This window comes from Meles meles, chromosome 3 (assembly GCF_922984935.1).
Source record: "Meles meles chromosome 3, mMelMel3.1 paternal haplotype, whole genome shotgun sequence".
Lineage (NCBI taxonomy): Eukaryota > Metazoa > Chordata > Mammalia > Carnivora > Mustelidae > Meles > Meles meles.
The window spans coordinates 142,629,721-142,646,050 of NC_060068.1; the positions used below are offsets into that span (position 1 = coordinate 142,629,721).

Consider the following 16,330-nt stretch of genomic DNA (forward strand, 5'->3'; position numbering starts at 1 on the left):
CCTGTGAAGAGGCTCTGTTCAGTGGCCAGCGGCAGCTGCTGACCCCTTCCACAGCTAGCCCCACGTTTCTGCTCCAGGGGCCTGGTGAGGATGACGGGCCCCAGTGCAGGGGAGCTGGCTGCTCGTTCTCCTCTGCTCAGATGCTCAGGGGGCCTGCTTCCTCGTCTTCGTCTTCGAAGAGCGGCCATTGTATTGACTTTAAGCTCTCACATTCTGTGATTTCTGCACCCTCCCCCATATGTTCTGCTTTATTAATGTGAGGTTGCCCCCCAGTGGTTCATAAAGGTCATGTACAGGGAGAAAAGTTTCCCTTCTTCAACTTCAGAAAGGCTGGCTCCAAGGTGTTAGCATTTGTCCATAAAAGGAAGAGGGTTTAGAGCAGCACTTCCCTAACCTCACTATGTGTGTGAATCACCCAGCAGTCTTAGTAACATACAGATGTGGATCCAGTAAGTCAGGGGTGCGGCCTGAGATTCAGCATTTCTCACAAACTCCCAAGGGGACTCCACGCTGGCTGGTTCGGGACCACACTCCAAGGAACAAGGCTCAGAGCAATTTTCCCTGCATTTGGTGGGTTAGCAACCACAGTGCAATTCAGAAAATGTCCACAAAGCCTGAATGAATGGGAGGCATTCAGTCTCCCTGCATGTTCTGGACCCTGCCTGCCTTCCCACTATTTCTCGTCCTCCTCCCCCGCTCCTCCTCCACTTAACTGAGCCACCCAGGCCACCCTGCACTCCTTCCCCTCTTCCAATCTCATTCTCCCCTTCACTCACTCCTTTCTGTCTTCTCTGGAGGATTCAGTTCCTCAAATACACCAAACTCTCACCAACCACAGTGCCTTTGCATATGCTGTCTCTGTGCTTAGAGTGCTCCCACCCCTACTTTTCCCTTGCCTACTTCGTTTTCATCCTTCAGTGAGTATGTGAAGCCTGTCCCTTTCTGCTCCCCACTCTGGTGCTCCATTTGTTGTCTGTGCAGCTGTTATCTTTCTGTGTCATCTCCTTTGCTGTTGCTTACCTATATCTGCTCCCTCCTCTAGGCCAGAGCTTCATGAGAGCTCATACTGCTTTACACCCTGGTGAATCTTCAATGCTCCTGCCTCCCCCCAGAGGCTCAGTAAGTATTTGCTGAGTGTGTGTGTAGGCAGGGAGCAAAGGAGCATTCTTTAGTGTCCTTTTGTACATTTGAGCCACCTGGGTGGAGGGGCCATGGTGGGGATAATTCTTAGAAGCCTCATATGATGGGAGGTCAGGAAAGGAGATACTTTTAAGCCACACCTCATCTCCAGAGATGTCAGAAGTGAGATAAATGTTTATCTTAGGATAGAAATAGGATGTACAGTAGAAAGAGAGTCAGTCTCACGTTTCTTAGAGTTATGTCCAATGAGTTTATGAAACTTTGGATTAAACAAAGGTACTGTAGAGCTTTATGGGACATTTTGGCAATGTACATTGTGGGTCTCTAAAGACAAGGACAGTGACTGTGGCAGGGACACTGTGATTCACTTATCCAGAGGCCCTTCCTTGTCTTCCCATCTCTTTTCTTTCTCTGCATGGCACTTGCCGCACACTATCGAGGCTCAAAGTGCCAAATACTCAACTTCCCAGCCTTCTGTGCAAGCAAGGGCACGAATCTCTTCCCTTGCTCTGCTGGTGGGACCTGAGAAGTCTACTGAGGAATTCTGGGATAGTTTTCTGGTCAAAAGAGACCCATAAAGGGAAATTTCTCTCCTGCATTTTGCTGTGGTGTGAAGACACAATGCCTGGAGCCATGGCACCATTTTTGCAAACATGAGGGGTCTCATCTCAGGACAAAAGCCACTGTACTGAGGATAGGGGAGTGGAGAGATATGGAGAGCTTGGGCCCCCAATGGCATCCCCAAACTCCTGAATTGATTAGCCCTGCACTTGGATTCCCAGTTGTGCAGGACAATATGGACTCTTGTTGTTTAATCACTTTTAAGAAGGTGCTCCTTACTTGCAGCTGAAAGCATCCTGACTGCTAAGAGGGGTTAAGCTGGTCTCTCTAAGCCCATACAGGCTAGAGTTGGCTTCTGGCTCCATCATGGTAATTATAAGTCCTCCTGAAAGCTGTTTCCTCATCCGTGAGATACAAAGAATGATTATTTCCTCCCTCTTGGTTGTTACAGAAGCTGACATGACACGATGGGTACCAAGTCTTCAGTGGAGAGCTCGGCTCACTGTCAGTACTTAGTTGCGAACTACTGTTCTTCTGGTGAGTTTCTGGATCACAACCATATTTGTTGGCATGTCCTCCACCATCTTGCAGAACCCCACGTTCTGCAGGACACACTCTGGGTGATGCTTACCTTGTCAGATTTTCTTAATTTACAGAAGGAGAAACTGAGGCCAAGAGAGAGCTGCTCCCTAGATTCTTTTATTTTGGAAAATGTGCACAGCTCAGCCTCTTCCCATATCACGCATTTCCACTCACACCAGAAACAACAGAAGGACACGGGTCTGGGTTGGAATTATGTGCTTTTATGGGAAACAGAAATACCCAATAACAATAACAAAAGCCCTTCATCTTGCCAAGTTCTCAACCGGTGATAATGAGGCAGTTTCAATGATTGCGTCTGGCTGGGGACATTTCTAAAGGGTCAGGACAGTTGAAAGACACTGGCCAAAAGGAGAGTTGCAGAGAGGATTGATGTTTTAAATGAGAGAATATTAGACCTCCTTCTGGCCCCTCACCCTGTCACCCTTTCAAGTTACAGTCTCCTCTCAGTTTACAGAGATCCTTCCTGAACTTCGCTCAAATGGCAATCTCTTCTAGCAAGTTCCTTGGTCTGCACCAACTTGCATCTGCTCTCTCGGTAATCCCACAAACACGTTCTCACGCCATCTCCATCACTTCCTGCCTTACGTCCATCACGTGCGAGTCCATGTACGACGACACCCAGTGCTAGCAGGCGTGCCCCCCAGTCCAGATCCCGTGTTGATCATCTCAGTGTCCCCACCTCCCTCCCCCCTTCAGTGCTCAGGATACAGCAGGTGCTCAGCATCAGCAGGGGCTCAGTGAGGGTTCGCTGGATTGGAGTCAGTTCTCTATTTGCCAGGTCACGACATCAGCCTCTTGAGAGTCATAATGGTTATTTCCACTTCTTCGTCTTCCCTCCATGACCTCAAAATGATCTATATCAAGGCATCTCCAGGGAGGAACAGACCCCACCACACATCGCCAACTGGGGGCCGGGGGTCAAAAGTTTGGGGAAGGGAGGAGAGAAGTTAAAGTCAAGCTTTCATCGCTGTTCAAGAAGGCCAGAGGGCAGGGAAGGCAGCCGCTGGGGAAATCCAGGGTGGTCATGAGCACTGTTGGCAAATGCTTCATTTTGGAATTCCATAAGCAGTCATTCTTCCAAAGGTTTCCCCTATGAAACATGGCCAACTTTGCAGTGGGAGCCAATGACTGACTGGTGAGGGACAGGTTCGGTTGCCCTTCTAGCCCAGGGGCCTGCAGACGTAGACCAGGAGGCTTTCTTTGGGACGTGGCCTGTATTATGTTTGGAGGGGTGTTAGAGATTGTCTGTCTAGCTGTTCTGTTGGAACTGTGATGGGAAAGTTAGCCCTGTGGTGTGTTGAGTTGTCAGGCACATAGATCGTAGTAAGGCTGTAATAATGGGCCTCTCCTTCGAAGGGGGGAAGGGTTAGGAGGTGCTGGGGGGAGTGAGGGTGAGAGGAGGGTTTCAAAAGGTCCTGCAGCTCCAATTCCAACAGGTGCCCTGCTCTGGCTCCTGTGGCCGGCTCCCAAGCCTTCCCTCTCATCTCCACATCACGACCAGGCAAAGGGACCAGTTGGAAGTGGTGGAGGGAAGGGAAATGCCTTTTCTCCTCCTACTATGAGACTTGGACAAGGGAGAGGTTAGGGCCAAGGGCAGGAGGAGGAGGACTGAGGACCTGCAGAGAGGCCCAGGCCCGAACCACTTCTGTTTTCTGCTGTAGTGAGTAGATCCGAGGCCCACACGGCTAAGGGCATCACCCCCAGAGAGCACCAAACTCCTAACTGGGGGAGATGGGAGAATTCTTCACGGGCTCTCCATGGTGCTCGGTGACTTTGGGAGATCACTGTGGATCCTCCCATGGGAGGGCCCCTCTGGGGCCAGTAAGGTGTGGAAACTGCCTGGTCAGCATCCACCCTGGAGACTGGGGAGAGAGCCGAGAAGCAGAGAGAAGAGAGACTTCTTCAGGCACCTCCTTTAGGAAAGAGAGTTGGACCTTGGGGGACTCAGGTTAGGACAGATGTTTCAGTATAAAAAGGATCCCCAGTAAAAGGATGGGAGTCTCCTCAAATCCCTTCCCGAACCCCAGAGCACTTAGAAAAGAGAAAGTAAGGAGCATAAAAATATCTCGATGACGTGGGCTTGCCTGACAGTACAGAAAAGCAAGTCTCATGGCTGGCAGTGTGTCCCATTACACAAGAGAGGATTATACCGAGCTTCAGTATAGAGATTTTACATGTATCTTTATATAAATGCATATATATTTATAGAGCCTCTGCCTAGAACAGCCGGGCTTGCTTCTTCAGTTCATTCCTCTTCCAGAGGGCCAGCCGGTCAAACTCCGAGATGGTCATGCCGAAGACCTGGTAGAACTCCTCCTGGGACAGGTGGCGCTGAAAGGAGGTGGGAGGGCACAGAGAGGGAACAGCTTGAGGATGACAGGTGGAGACTGGGGGCAGGTGCAGGCAGAAGGGGAACTTGGGTGTTTCCTCTGGCTGTGCCGTGCTTGGCACAGACCTGCAGACGCGTGGGATGAGTAGTTGGTGAATGCGAGACTGTGTGCAAGGATGTTTCCCGGGAAGGCCCTCTGTGGCTGGTCTATGGGGGCCTCCCCTGCCCGGACTCAGGTGGGAATTTGGCTTCACCTAAGTGCCTCTCGATGCATCCTGGCGGACCTCACCTGTCTGCATCCTGCTTTTCGCATTCTAAGCCCCGGAATGTGTATGAATTAAAAGGATTCTTCCTAACTTTGGGAGTAAAAGGGGGCGTGGCCAAGATTTTAGGATGTACTTCCTCTTAATACTATTTTTTACAAATGAGCTGGAAGGTTATTCCTTTTTCCAGTCAATGAAATAAAAACCTGCTGTTCCGACTTTCTACCCACTGAAATGTCCTTTCATAGCTATCTTACATGAAAAAAAATATACCATATAATGAAACATCATTCTGCCTGCCTCCGCAGGTTTTCCCCCTCCTTTCTGCCTGTACTTCCTCCTGCCCTTTCAAACAGTCTTGAAGGTTGATACATTGTCAAAAGCTCTCCCAGTTAGAAATATATGGCACCTGAAATGTGGCAAAATGTTAACAATTCGCATTTAGGCCAAGGGTAGAAGGATGTTCATTTCACTCTTCTTGCAACTTTTTTGGAGGTCTGAAATTCTTCAAAATAAAAATTTAAATTCTGTTTGAAGAGAGATATGTAGGGTATATATCCTCCCTGAAAACCTACAAGAATCCCTGAGATGACCTGTTGGTAGCAATCACATTAGCTCATTGAATATTGAAGGAGATTCCCTGAGAATTAGGTATATGGCCACACCATAATGAGCCAATTCTCTCACCTAATATTTTGGTCACATTTCCGGATCTTGAAGCAAAGGTAACTTTGATACTTTTGATAGATATCATTGGTTGCTGGAGGCTTTGAGCTGGTTTTTCAATACTTAAGAGCCTTTAATAACACCAGCAATTCCTTGCATTGCATTTCTGCCATGCCCATGACTGTACGGTTGCCCCCATTTTCTCAGTTAATCTTTCCAACCCCTCTGAAAATCGGACATTATTTCTATCTAATTAAAAGATGAGAAAACCGGGGCGCCTGGGTGGCTCAGTGGGTTAAAGCCTCTGCCTTTGACTCAGGTCATGATCTCAGGGTCCTGGATCGAGCCCCACATCAGGCTCTCTGCTCGTCAGGGAGCCTGCTTCCTCGTCCCCTCTCTGCCTGCCTCTCTGCCTACTTGTAATCTCTGTCTGTCAAATAAATAAATACATAAAATCCTTAAAAAAAAGATGAGAAAACCAAAAGTCGAAGAGTTAAAATGACTAACTTAACCAAGAGGGAGGGAGGGAAGAAAGGAGCCTGGGTAAGTGGCAGAGCTGAGACCAAAGGCCAGGCCTTCAGCTTGCAAACACAGTGCACTCTGGTTGCCCCCTTGGCCAATCCCATTAAAAATTCATAAGTAAGTCTTTCTATTATGAAAATTTTCAAAAATGCTCAAAGGGGAGAAAATAGCACAATGTACACCCATGCCCATTACCAGATTTAATAGTTATCAAGAGTCTGTCACATTTCTTTCACCTGTTGTATTTTGCTGAAGTATTTCAAAGCACACTTTAGACATTGTATTGATTCCTGCCTCTCTAGGGTCCTATGTGTCTCCCCCAGAGATAGCAAAACTTACTGGATATTTTCTTAGGTAACCATGAGGCATGAGCAAACTTAAAAACAACTGACAATCATTCCTCGCAATTATCTAATACCTGCTCATAATAAAATGCCCTTCATTGTCTCAAAAATGTCTTTTTATGATTTGGCTGTTTGAATAAGGCTTCAAACAGCATCCAGGTATCACCTTTGGTTGCTGGACCCCTTCGGCCTCTGCCAGGCCAGACAGTGCCTTCCTCTGTCTGTGCTGTGGCCATGTCTGCATTTGTCTTGCTTGCACTCAAGCGAGGGCTGAGAAATGCCGTGGATACGGGCGAGTTCTCTTCTCAGCTCCTTCCACCGTAAAGACTGAGGGGGACTGTCAGTCTCATCTGTTCTTTTTTTTTTGTTGGAGGGTGATGGTTACTATTGATTCTCTAGGTCATTTTCCCTGCTGTGCCCAAAAATCTTTTTCATGAGTTTCAATGCCAAGGAATGGCCGACTCAACCTTTGGATGGTATCCTCACCCTGGAGGAGACCGGGGCGCTTTTGCTCTCCCTCTGTGAAGGGCCAGCTGGAGCCTCCTTTCTCTTGTGAGTTTAAAGCACCCAATGCCAGCGCTTTCCCTTTGACATTCTGCACAGACTTGAAAGCATAAATGTAAAGCACATGGGTTTTAAAGCCAGGCCGATATGGGTGTGTGACTTTGGACAAGTTACTTTACCCCACTGAGCCTCGATTTCCTCTTCCAGAAAGTGGGAACATCCTAGCACCTACCTCCTGGATACAGTGAGGGTGAATGAGATAGTGCGGGTCATGGACAGTGGCCCAGATTCAGGAAGCACTCAGAGGCTGTTTACTCTCACCCCTGTAACGAACTCATGTGTCTGTCACATGGTGGAATCTGGTCCTCATTTTCTTTGATTTCATTTCCCCCTCAACCTCTTCCCTGTGCTCACGTGACCCTGCCACACTCACCACTTGCTAGGGCCTTCGCAGTGGCTGTTCCCTCTGCCTGGGATGCTCTTATTTTGAGTCTTTGTTCGGTCAGGTATGCAGGGACATCTGCTCTGACCACCTGATTTGACACGGCCACTTACCTCTCCCTCTAACCTCCAATTCTCTGCTCTCCTTTTATTTCTCCTCTCAGCCCTACTAGTTAACATGTTCTAGATGATTTATTTATTATTTGTGTCATTTGGGGTCTGTCTTCTCAAGTAAGAATGCACCTCACTTTATTCACTGATGTTCTGCAGGCACCGAGAATAGGACCTGGTGTATATAACAGGCTTCTAATCCATATCTTTTGGGTGAAGACAGTCTACACTCTGAGCTCCCTGGAGAGCTCTTCAGTCCCATCCTTGAACTGACACAGCGGGGATAGGGCAGTGTTTGTAGCCCTGGGTCTCAGCTCAGGATCCCTGTTAGACATCCCTGGGAGCTTCTGAAAAATACCAGTCAGTGCCCGAGCTCCTTCCCCAGAATGCAATTTCATTGGTCTAGGCTGAGGTGCAGTACTGGTATTTTTAGGAAGCTTCTGATTCTTAGGGGATGTTACCCTTCCCTGGCCAGAGCTTCTGGGAGTCCTGGAGGATGTAAGAGGACGACTGGTCCTCCAGGATGAAACAACCAGGTTTCCATCCCTCAACGCAGGCTCCCCTGAGCTGCCCAGGGAGCTGTCCCCTTCAGCACTGGCAACTTCCCACTGCTAGACCGTGAGGGAGGACCTTGCTGCAAATGTGGGGATAATCACCCACTTGCTGGGCTGCTACCAGCCTGCTAGACCTGGAAGGACTCACAGAGCTTCCTGGCTTGCTCACATTCCCTTCCCTCTGCCCCAACCCTTTATTCTGGACAAATTCTTAGCAGCCAGGTGAATGGTGGTTGATATGCTCATCCCAAGGGGTGCTGAACCTCCTCTCTTAGAAACCTGCATTCAACTCAATGAACATTTTCCAGTATCTCCCCTGGTTCAGGCCTCATGGTAGAGGACTGACCATCTTTGTCAGACAGAGGAAGTGGATAGCCCAGTGCTCTGATAAAAAGGAAGGGCAAGATGTGCTTGATCTCCACTCCCAAGACAGGGCTGAGCGAGGCTGGAGGAGGGGTGAGGGACGCATCCTGGGAAGAAGGTCTGGGGGGCTCTGGGACACAGGCATCTCTACAGGGGGGCCCTGAGGAATGAGGAGACTGGCAAGTTGGGAAGGGTATTCTAAGAGAGGGAGAGGCATGGTAGAAAGGGCAGAGTGTGCTCTAGGATCAGGGGCCCAGGGCCTGGAACTCCAGGCCAAGTGGAGTGGACAGCTGGAAAGCCCGATGCCATGTTCAGCCCTGCCTCTGTGCTTGATTGATGCCGTCGCACTCATCATGATGCTCTCCTTCCCCTCTCCACCCCAACCCTGATCCTTCAAAGTCTGTGCACCTAGGAGACCACCAGACTCTGTGCCAAGGGCTCTGTGGCTAGTGTCTCATTTACTTCACTGGCAACTTGAAGGAACACAACTGCCCCTCTCCACAGAGGAAAGAACTAAGGTTTGGAGAGGTTGTTACTGGGCTCAGCAGACTGCGTAGGGATGGCAGGACGAGGGCTGGACTGGGGTCTGCTGGGAGATTATCTTATGCTTTTATCTTGTATACAGTGCTGACTGCCCCCATGATCCCCATAGGGAGCACCAGCTTTCTGTACCATCCTGTAGGAAACTGGGGCCATGTTTCTTCTTATCCACCAGCCTGCAGGCCCCTGTGGGCAGGGACCAAAACCAGCTCTTGTCTTATGTCTATAGACGCATCAGGTAGGACAGGACGTAGCTGTGCGCCACAGATGCTAATTGAATTGAGAAGGCAGCACAGAAATGTTTAGTCTTAGGCTAAAGACACCAGGTTGGCATCTCTGCTTTTTTCCACAAGCTACATGACCTTAAAGCTCTTCATTCTGCTGGACCTCCCAAGCTGGGTTACATCAGGCAACTTCTAGAATCCCTTCAAACCCAAAGGTTCCTGCTGAGTTTTCTAGACTCACCTCTAAACGCGTCCGGTCCACATCCTTGGGCAGCCGATTTCTTCCTCTCGTGGTCACCAGCAGCAGTTCGTAAGGGTAGATCTGAGGAGAGAGGATAGGGTGGGGTGGGGCGCCAGGCTGGCTGAAGGCGGTGGGCTTGTCCCTCCAGCCACATTTTATGTCTGGGCATCTTCCTTTCCCCAGACAGGGCCAGAAATGAAAGTCGGAAGGAAGGGCTGTGTCTGTTCTCCTTGGGGTTGCCTGGTGACCTCAAGGCACCTTCTCCCCAAAGGCAAAACCCGAGTCCCGTAATACTGCCAGGAATGAGCTTGGTGGCCTTTGACATTAACGCGGCATAAGGCCTCATAATTGTAAATGTCTAATGTTTGGTGATTGGCAAGCCTCCAGAAAGTCTCTGAGGCCCACAGGGAATTGTCTGATTTTAGTGGGCAAGAGAGATAGGGCAGAATACAGGGAAAGGAGGACAAAGAGGGGCTGGAAATGCTGGTCTGAAGAGGAACCTTGAGGTTATTTATTTGATATCCCTTCCCTGAGTAGTTAGTGCTGACATCTTCCTGCTGGGTCCCCATGTAGCAGCATCTGATGTGGGACCCCCAGGGTCTCTGTATCTCCTTTACCTTGTACTCTGCAGAGAGAAAAGAGAGACACACAAAATGGAAATACGTTGATTTTTGCTTTGCATCACAACAGTAGCCTCAGGCTTAGAGGCTCCGTCCTTGTCGAATTCACCCTGAATCAAGGCTGGTAGGAGCACAGTGGATGGCTGGAGAGAGGGGCTGGGCTGAGCCAGAGATAGGGTTTTAGAACAAAAATGACTATTGAGGTAATTAGAATAGAAATAAGAAGACTCTGAGATTGTGAAGCACTTGGGCAAGGTCCTCCATCTTCCAGAGGGGTCCTCCCGTGTTTCGATGTAGGCTTGTCCTCCTGCCTGAGCCTGCTTGTAGGAGCTGGCGGGGAGGCCGGCAGGGGAGCGTCACTGGCAGAGAGCATGAAGCTCATGGAACGTTTGCCGGGAACAATGTGCATTTGGCTCTGAGTGTTTCCCTCCACCCGGGGCTGGCAGGCAACTCTAGCTCACCAGTACGACTCTGCAATGGCTCTGGGAACCCAGATGGGACAGATGGCCTGGAGATCACCCAAGGCCAGGGACTCGAGAGGATGAGGGAAGAGGAGGGGAAAAGGGAGGGAATAGGAAGTGAAAGGGAGTGTGGGAACTCGGGGTTTGGACCGAGCCCAGCATGGGGCCAGAATCTGTAGTGACTATTGGTGGAAGGTCAAGCCACAGTTATGAGCAGGGCGCCCAAAGCTGCTGCGAGTCCCAGGAGAGGCTGGCACTCACCTCGCATGCCCCAGTTGACGGCGTTCATGCTGTCATAATGGAAGAGGTCTGCGCTGGGTGTCTGCAGGGGAGACAGAGCCAGGGCTGGCCTGAGCAAGCTCACAGCTGCCTCCCTGAAGCACTCCCCCACCTCCTGAATATGGCCCCGGGATGGATGGGATGTGGTCCTTCTCAGAGCAGCCTCGGTCTCAAGTCAGGGTGACCTTACTCGTGGCCACATCGCTGGTGCCTAGGGCTGGCACGCATTTGGTACTCAATAAATAGTCATTTCTTGGTGAACTACATTTCATGCTTTCTTTTTTTTTTTTTTTAAAGATTTTATTTATTTATTTGACAGACAAAGATCATAGGTAGGCAAAGAGGCAGCCAGAGAGAGAGGAAGGGAGGCAGGCTCCCTGCTGAGCAGAGAGCCTGATGTGGGGCTTGATCCCAGGACCCTGGGATCATGACCTGAGCCAAAGGCAGAGGCTTTATCCCACTGAGCCACCCAGGCGCCCCATTTCATGCTTTCTTTTGCTGCTCTAATACCACTTTTCCTATGAAAACTGCCCTGGCAGCTCCATTGAAAATCTCAAGGGCCACCTGGGTGGCTCGGTCGGTAAGCATCTGCCTTCGGCTCAGGTCATGATTTCAGGGTCCTGGGATCGAGCCCCGCATCAGGGAGCCTGTTTCTTCCTCTCCCTCTGCCCCTCCTCCCTGCTCATGCGCACTCTCACTCCAATAAATAAATAAAATCTTTAAAAATAAATAAATAAATAAAATCTTTAAAAATAAATAAATAAATAAAATTGTAAGTTGCCCCCTGCCCAAAATGCCAATCATTATCCTGCTAGTTTTCCTTCTTTTTTTTTTTCTTTCCTTAGCACATTATTATCTTCTACATTCTCTCTAGTGTGACTCGCATACTATTTACTACCTCCTTTTTGTTTCTCTCTACAAGAATAGAAGCTCCAGGGGGCAGGATTCACTGATGTATTCCAAGTACCCGGAGTATATGAAAGCTTTCCACAGATATCTGCTGCATGAGCCAAAGTCATGTCTAGGCTCTGAGCGTGTGGAGCTAATGCCAGCATTGCCAACATCTTGGGAGCGACGTCTCAGCACAGCCCCTCTTACCCTGTGCAGCCCGTTCCTCCGGTAGGCAGGCAGGGAGGCGGATTTGGAGATGAGGGGGTCTGAAAAGAAACAGCCAAACAATTCCCAGGAGCCCCAAGCCAGGGGTCCCTGTCCCGGAGGCCATTCAGCTGCACATGGCCAATACTATTCCCCGACTCCATGGGAGGTTAGAAGGGGCAGAGGCCACAGGCTCTTCCGCCTGCTCTACAAACAACTGGCCATCTCAGGGATGCCTCGCCGGGGCAGAACTCCAGGCCCGCCCGAAGCCCATGCGTGCAGTCTCCTGGCCTCACCCTGCACACATCTATGGTCCTGTGATGATCCCCTGTGTCCTGGCCACAGGTGGCTCGACAAAGGCCCTGGATTTGGAGTTGATCTCAGAGCCCAGACAGGCAGGCTCCCAGGTGGGTGGAAGAGACACCTGTTCTTTCTCTCTGGATCTATTGGGTATGGCAACCCTGGCTCCAGGACCAAATATGGAGGCCCAGATCTGACAAACACAACGGAGGGGACCATTTGAGATCAGGACTGTGTTGGGACATCTCAGCTACAGGGGACCTGCAACCAGCTTGGCTCTGGCTGTCACAGGACGTAAGAGGCTGAAGGTAGGGCAGATGGAACGTACCGCTGTCAGCAAGGTAGTGGGATCGAGGGGCTGCAAGAGAAAAAAGCCAGAGATCAGCTTTCAGGGGGACAGATGAACATGGTGGAAAGTTCATAGGGACAAACGGACATGGCTCCCATTCCTGGGCTACCCTAGCTGGTGGAGAGGAGGGGCCTCCCTCACTACCTCCTTTCTCACTGGTCAGTTTCCAGTTGCCGCACCTGGCCGCATCCTCTCTCCCCTGCCTCGAGCACCTGGTGCAAAGCAAAGCAGGTGCTCTCTGGTATTTGCTGTACAGATGCCATTGAACAGAACTGGACTTTGAGCCTCCTTGGTGCACTACACAGAGCCCAGGGCCAGGGGCTGAAAACAACATGTCTTGGTGGTCAAACAGGGAAACAGGCTCATCAATTTAGCCTGGCTCTGCCATAACTTCTATACATAACTTAATCATGATTTGGTTTTCTCAGAGTAAAACGGAGAGGGATGGTGTCTCCTTTATAGGGTTATTGGGAAGAATATATGACACCTAATACCATGAGGTATTAGCACAGTGTTCGACAACATACAAAACCCTCAATGAAACTGGCTTTGTCGTCTTTACCATCATCATTATCTTCCATCTCAGCTCAAGTCATGATGCAGTACAGTAAAGAGGGAAACGCTTATGGTCCTGGAGTCCCTCTGACTTGGGCCTGATCCTGGCTCTGTCATTTACCAGATTATTGACCTCGGATAAGTAGTAAACTCCGGTCTCTCATCTATAAAGTGGGTGATAGTAATCCCTCTACATTGCCAGTCTTTGTGAGGACCAAGAGTAATAAGGATTATCTGTCTCATTGAGTTGAGATAGGATTTCCCAGCAGGACTGACTCCCACAGGGGTAAGAAAGGGAGGGAAGTGTGTGTTTGTCCAGAAATAGGGAGAAGTTTACAATGAGAGGATCTCTAGGCAGAGTGCTTACACCAAGCTTCTGCTTGTTTACTCCCTGTGATGTGGGGCTCACTACCTCAAGAGCCAGTCCCTTATATCTTTGAGCCATTCAGACAATTAGAAGACATTTTCCTTTGCACTGAACCTGACTTCAAGTCACAGCTTTCAGATGCCCCAAAGAAACAAGTGCCTACTCTTGGCAGAATATGGTCTTACTTAGTGCCCCATACAGCACCTCACCAAGTCCATATGCTAGACCCAAGAAAGGCCATAGGAGTTCAGACTCTTTGAGGGAGTTGAGAGGAAGTGCCCCCAGCCCGGCAGACTTCCAGGGTGGTGCTTACAGCCATTGAGGGACATCTCATAGCCAGCTGTGTGCAGGGCCTCCCGGCTGCTGGTGGAGCTCCGGGGTGGGGTCCAGGGATCCGCGTAGGAGCTGGACCGGGCCTTCATTTCCTCCTTCAGAATGAGGCGGCCGATTCCGCTTTGGAGCTGGGCATGCGGGAGGAACAAGAGGATGTGGGAAGGAAGCAGAGAGCATGAAACAGAACAGGCTAAGGACAAAGGCTGGTGGCCAGATTCCGGGGAACCTCTGTCATTCTTGCCTTCCCAGCATCCCTCCCTCCCTACGGCCTCACAGCTTCCTTTGGGACTTCACCTCTCTTCCTGTAGGCTGGGGAGGGGAGGTGGGTCTGGTGGAGGGCACCAAAAGCCCGTGTGGCCCATGGCAAGTGGGTAGAAGGCTCCAGCTGTGCCTGGGAGGGTCTTCCTTGGGACTCTAGCTATTGTTCCTGGCACACATCTTTTTTAAAACATTTTTTATTGAGGTGAAATTCACATCAGATACAATTCACCACTTTGGACTAAACACTTCAGTTGCATTTGGTGCAAACACCACCTCTGTCTAGTTCCAAACAGTTTTAAGCCACCTGCCCCCCCCAAATTAACCCTGGACCCAGTAAACTGTCATTCCCTCTCTCCCTCCCCTCCCAGGCCCTGGTAGTCACCAGTCTGCTTCTGGCTCTCTGGCTTTACCTATTCTGTGCACCTCGTATAAAGGGAATCATCCCATATGTGGGCTTTTGTGTCTGGCTTCTTTCCCTCAACATAATGTCTTCAAGGTTTGTCCACACTGTGGCCAGTACCCATCCTTCATTCCTTTTTATGTCTGGCTAACAGTCCATTCTACAGATGTACCGCATTTTGCGTCTCCATTTGTGAGCGGATGGACATTTGAGCGCTTCCCCCTTTTGGCCCTTGTGACTAGTGCCGCTGGGAAGATCAAGGACATGTGCTTGTTTGAGGCCTGGTTTTCAGTTCTTCCGGGTAAATCCCCAGGAGGGCAATTGCTGGGTCATAGGGTAGTTCTGTGTTTAACTTTCTGAGGACCCTCCAAACCGTTTCCCCCAGTGACCATACCACTTTCCACTCCTAACCAGCAGTGCATGAAAGCTGCTGGCAGCCACTTGCCAGCATGGAGAGCTTGCATGAGAATGAGGCCAATGCAGCAGTGAGCCAGCCCAGGAGAAGAGAGAGTTTTCCTAAGGCAGTTTGCTGAGCAGCTGGATCCAGCCATACCTAAACTCCTCCTACTGTTTGACTTTCTGGTTATGCAAAGCTACATGTTTCTTTTTCCTACCGTAAATGGGTTTGAATTTGGTTTCAGTCACCAGCAAGTGATCATCAGACCCTCATCTCGTCCAGGTGAAGCTTGCTTACCTTGTGCATGCTGCGGTCAAAGTCCTCTTCCTCTCCTCCAGACGAGAACCTTCTGGCTCGGGCCGCTGCCAAAGGACAGCTAGGATCAGCTCCTGCTTGTGCTCCTCATTCAGCCTGCCCCCGTCAGAGGGCACGGAGGGACGCCGAGCCTCTACAAGTGGGGGCTTCCTTTCTAGCCGAGTGGCCCTGAACAAGCGTACTTTGGGGAACCACCCCTCTGCCGGGGTTGCCTGTATGGAGGGGCCCAGCAGCCCTTCCCATTCTTGGGTGTGAGGAGCAGGTGAAACTGATTGCCCCAACATGGCTCATGAGCCTCAGTGTTGGGACTTGGCTGCCACTGGTGGGAGAGAGCAGTCCTCTTTCTGTCCTGGGTAGGACATAAACCTAGATGGGTTGGAGCTCATCTTGCCATGACTGGGGCAGGACCAGCCTGAGAACAGAGCCACCTCAGGGACAGACTGTCTACTTCGGGGGTAGCTGTGCTTGTGTCTTAGCTCCTTTTCCCAATGCATACTCTTCTGAGGGCAAGGAAGGGACCATCTCTGAGCTCCCGTGAAGCTTTGCTCAGAATAGACATTCATTTAGGACAGGTTGTGTGCTGAATCAAAAAGGAGCTTGATGGAAATGCACTCCCTGTGCTTGAAAGAAACAGCTCGAGATGCCCAACTGGGTGGGATGGCCTCCCGAGGACCATGAATACCCCGGCAGGGTGTCTACGAGGGTCTTCCATTCATACAAACTGCCCTTTCTATCTTCCAAACCGCATTCCACCCCATAGCCAAAGTGAGGTTTTAAACCTCCACACCTGACCCTGTCACATTCAGTGGCTTCCAACTGTTCAGGAGAGAGACCCAAATCCTTGCTTCAGGGCACAAGGCCTCGTGGGATCTGGCCCCTCACCTCCCACCTGCTTCTCTCCCTCTCTGGCTCCCCGTTAAGCTGACAGCCTTTCCTTTCCTCCAGGGGAACCTGCCGTCCCACCTGGGGGCTTTGCAGGTGTGATTCTATCCTCTGCTGGCCCACCTCTGCCCCACTCTTCCTGGGACAGCTGAGTCCCTGCTTTCAGAAGCTTTTGGCACATTCCGGGCTGGGCAGCACTCCCCTGCCATCGTCTCCCACCTCTCGTGTGTCACCTCCTTCCTGGCCCTCACCTCCCTCTCCAGCCGGAACCTACGTCTCCTCCACAAGGGCAGGAACCTGGTCTATTTTG

General features: G+C 50.5%; 1 protein-coding gene across 6 annotated transcripts in view; it reads right to left on the reverse strand.

The window, feature by feature from the left end:
- Window positions 1-2,484: 2,484 nt before the first annotated feature.
- The window catches only part of ABLIM3 (actin binding LIM protein family member 3), a 109,607-nt gene continuing 95,761 nt past the window's right edge, over window positions 2,485-16,330 (reverse strand). For all 6 annotated transcript variants that reach the window (XM_045999547.1, XM_045999546.1, XM_045999545.1 and 3 more), the window contains 8 exons: window positions 15,121-15,185; window positions 13,746-13,893; window positions 12,490-12,519; window positions 11,865-11,923; window positions 10,749-10,809; window positions 10,024-10,031; window positions 9,407-9,487; window positions 2,485-4,635 (listed from right to left, as the gene is read on the reverse strand). In XM_045999547.1, coding sequence (XP_045855503.1) covers window positions 4,522-4,635; window positions 9,407-9,487; window positions 10,024-10,031; window positions 10,749-10,809; window positions 11,865-11,923; window positions 12,490-12,519; window positions 13,746-13,893; window positions 15,121-15,185 — 566 coding nt within the window. In that variant the 3' untranslated portion in view covers window positions 2,485-4,521. The remainder of the gene's footprint in view (window positions 4,636-9,406; window positions 9,488-10,023; window positions 10,032-10,748; window positions 10,810-11,864; window positions 11,924-12,489; window positions 12,520-13,745; window positions 13,894-15,120; window positions 15,186-16,330) is intronic.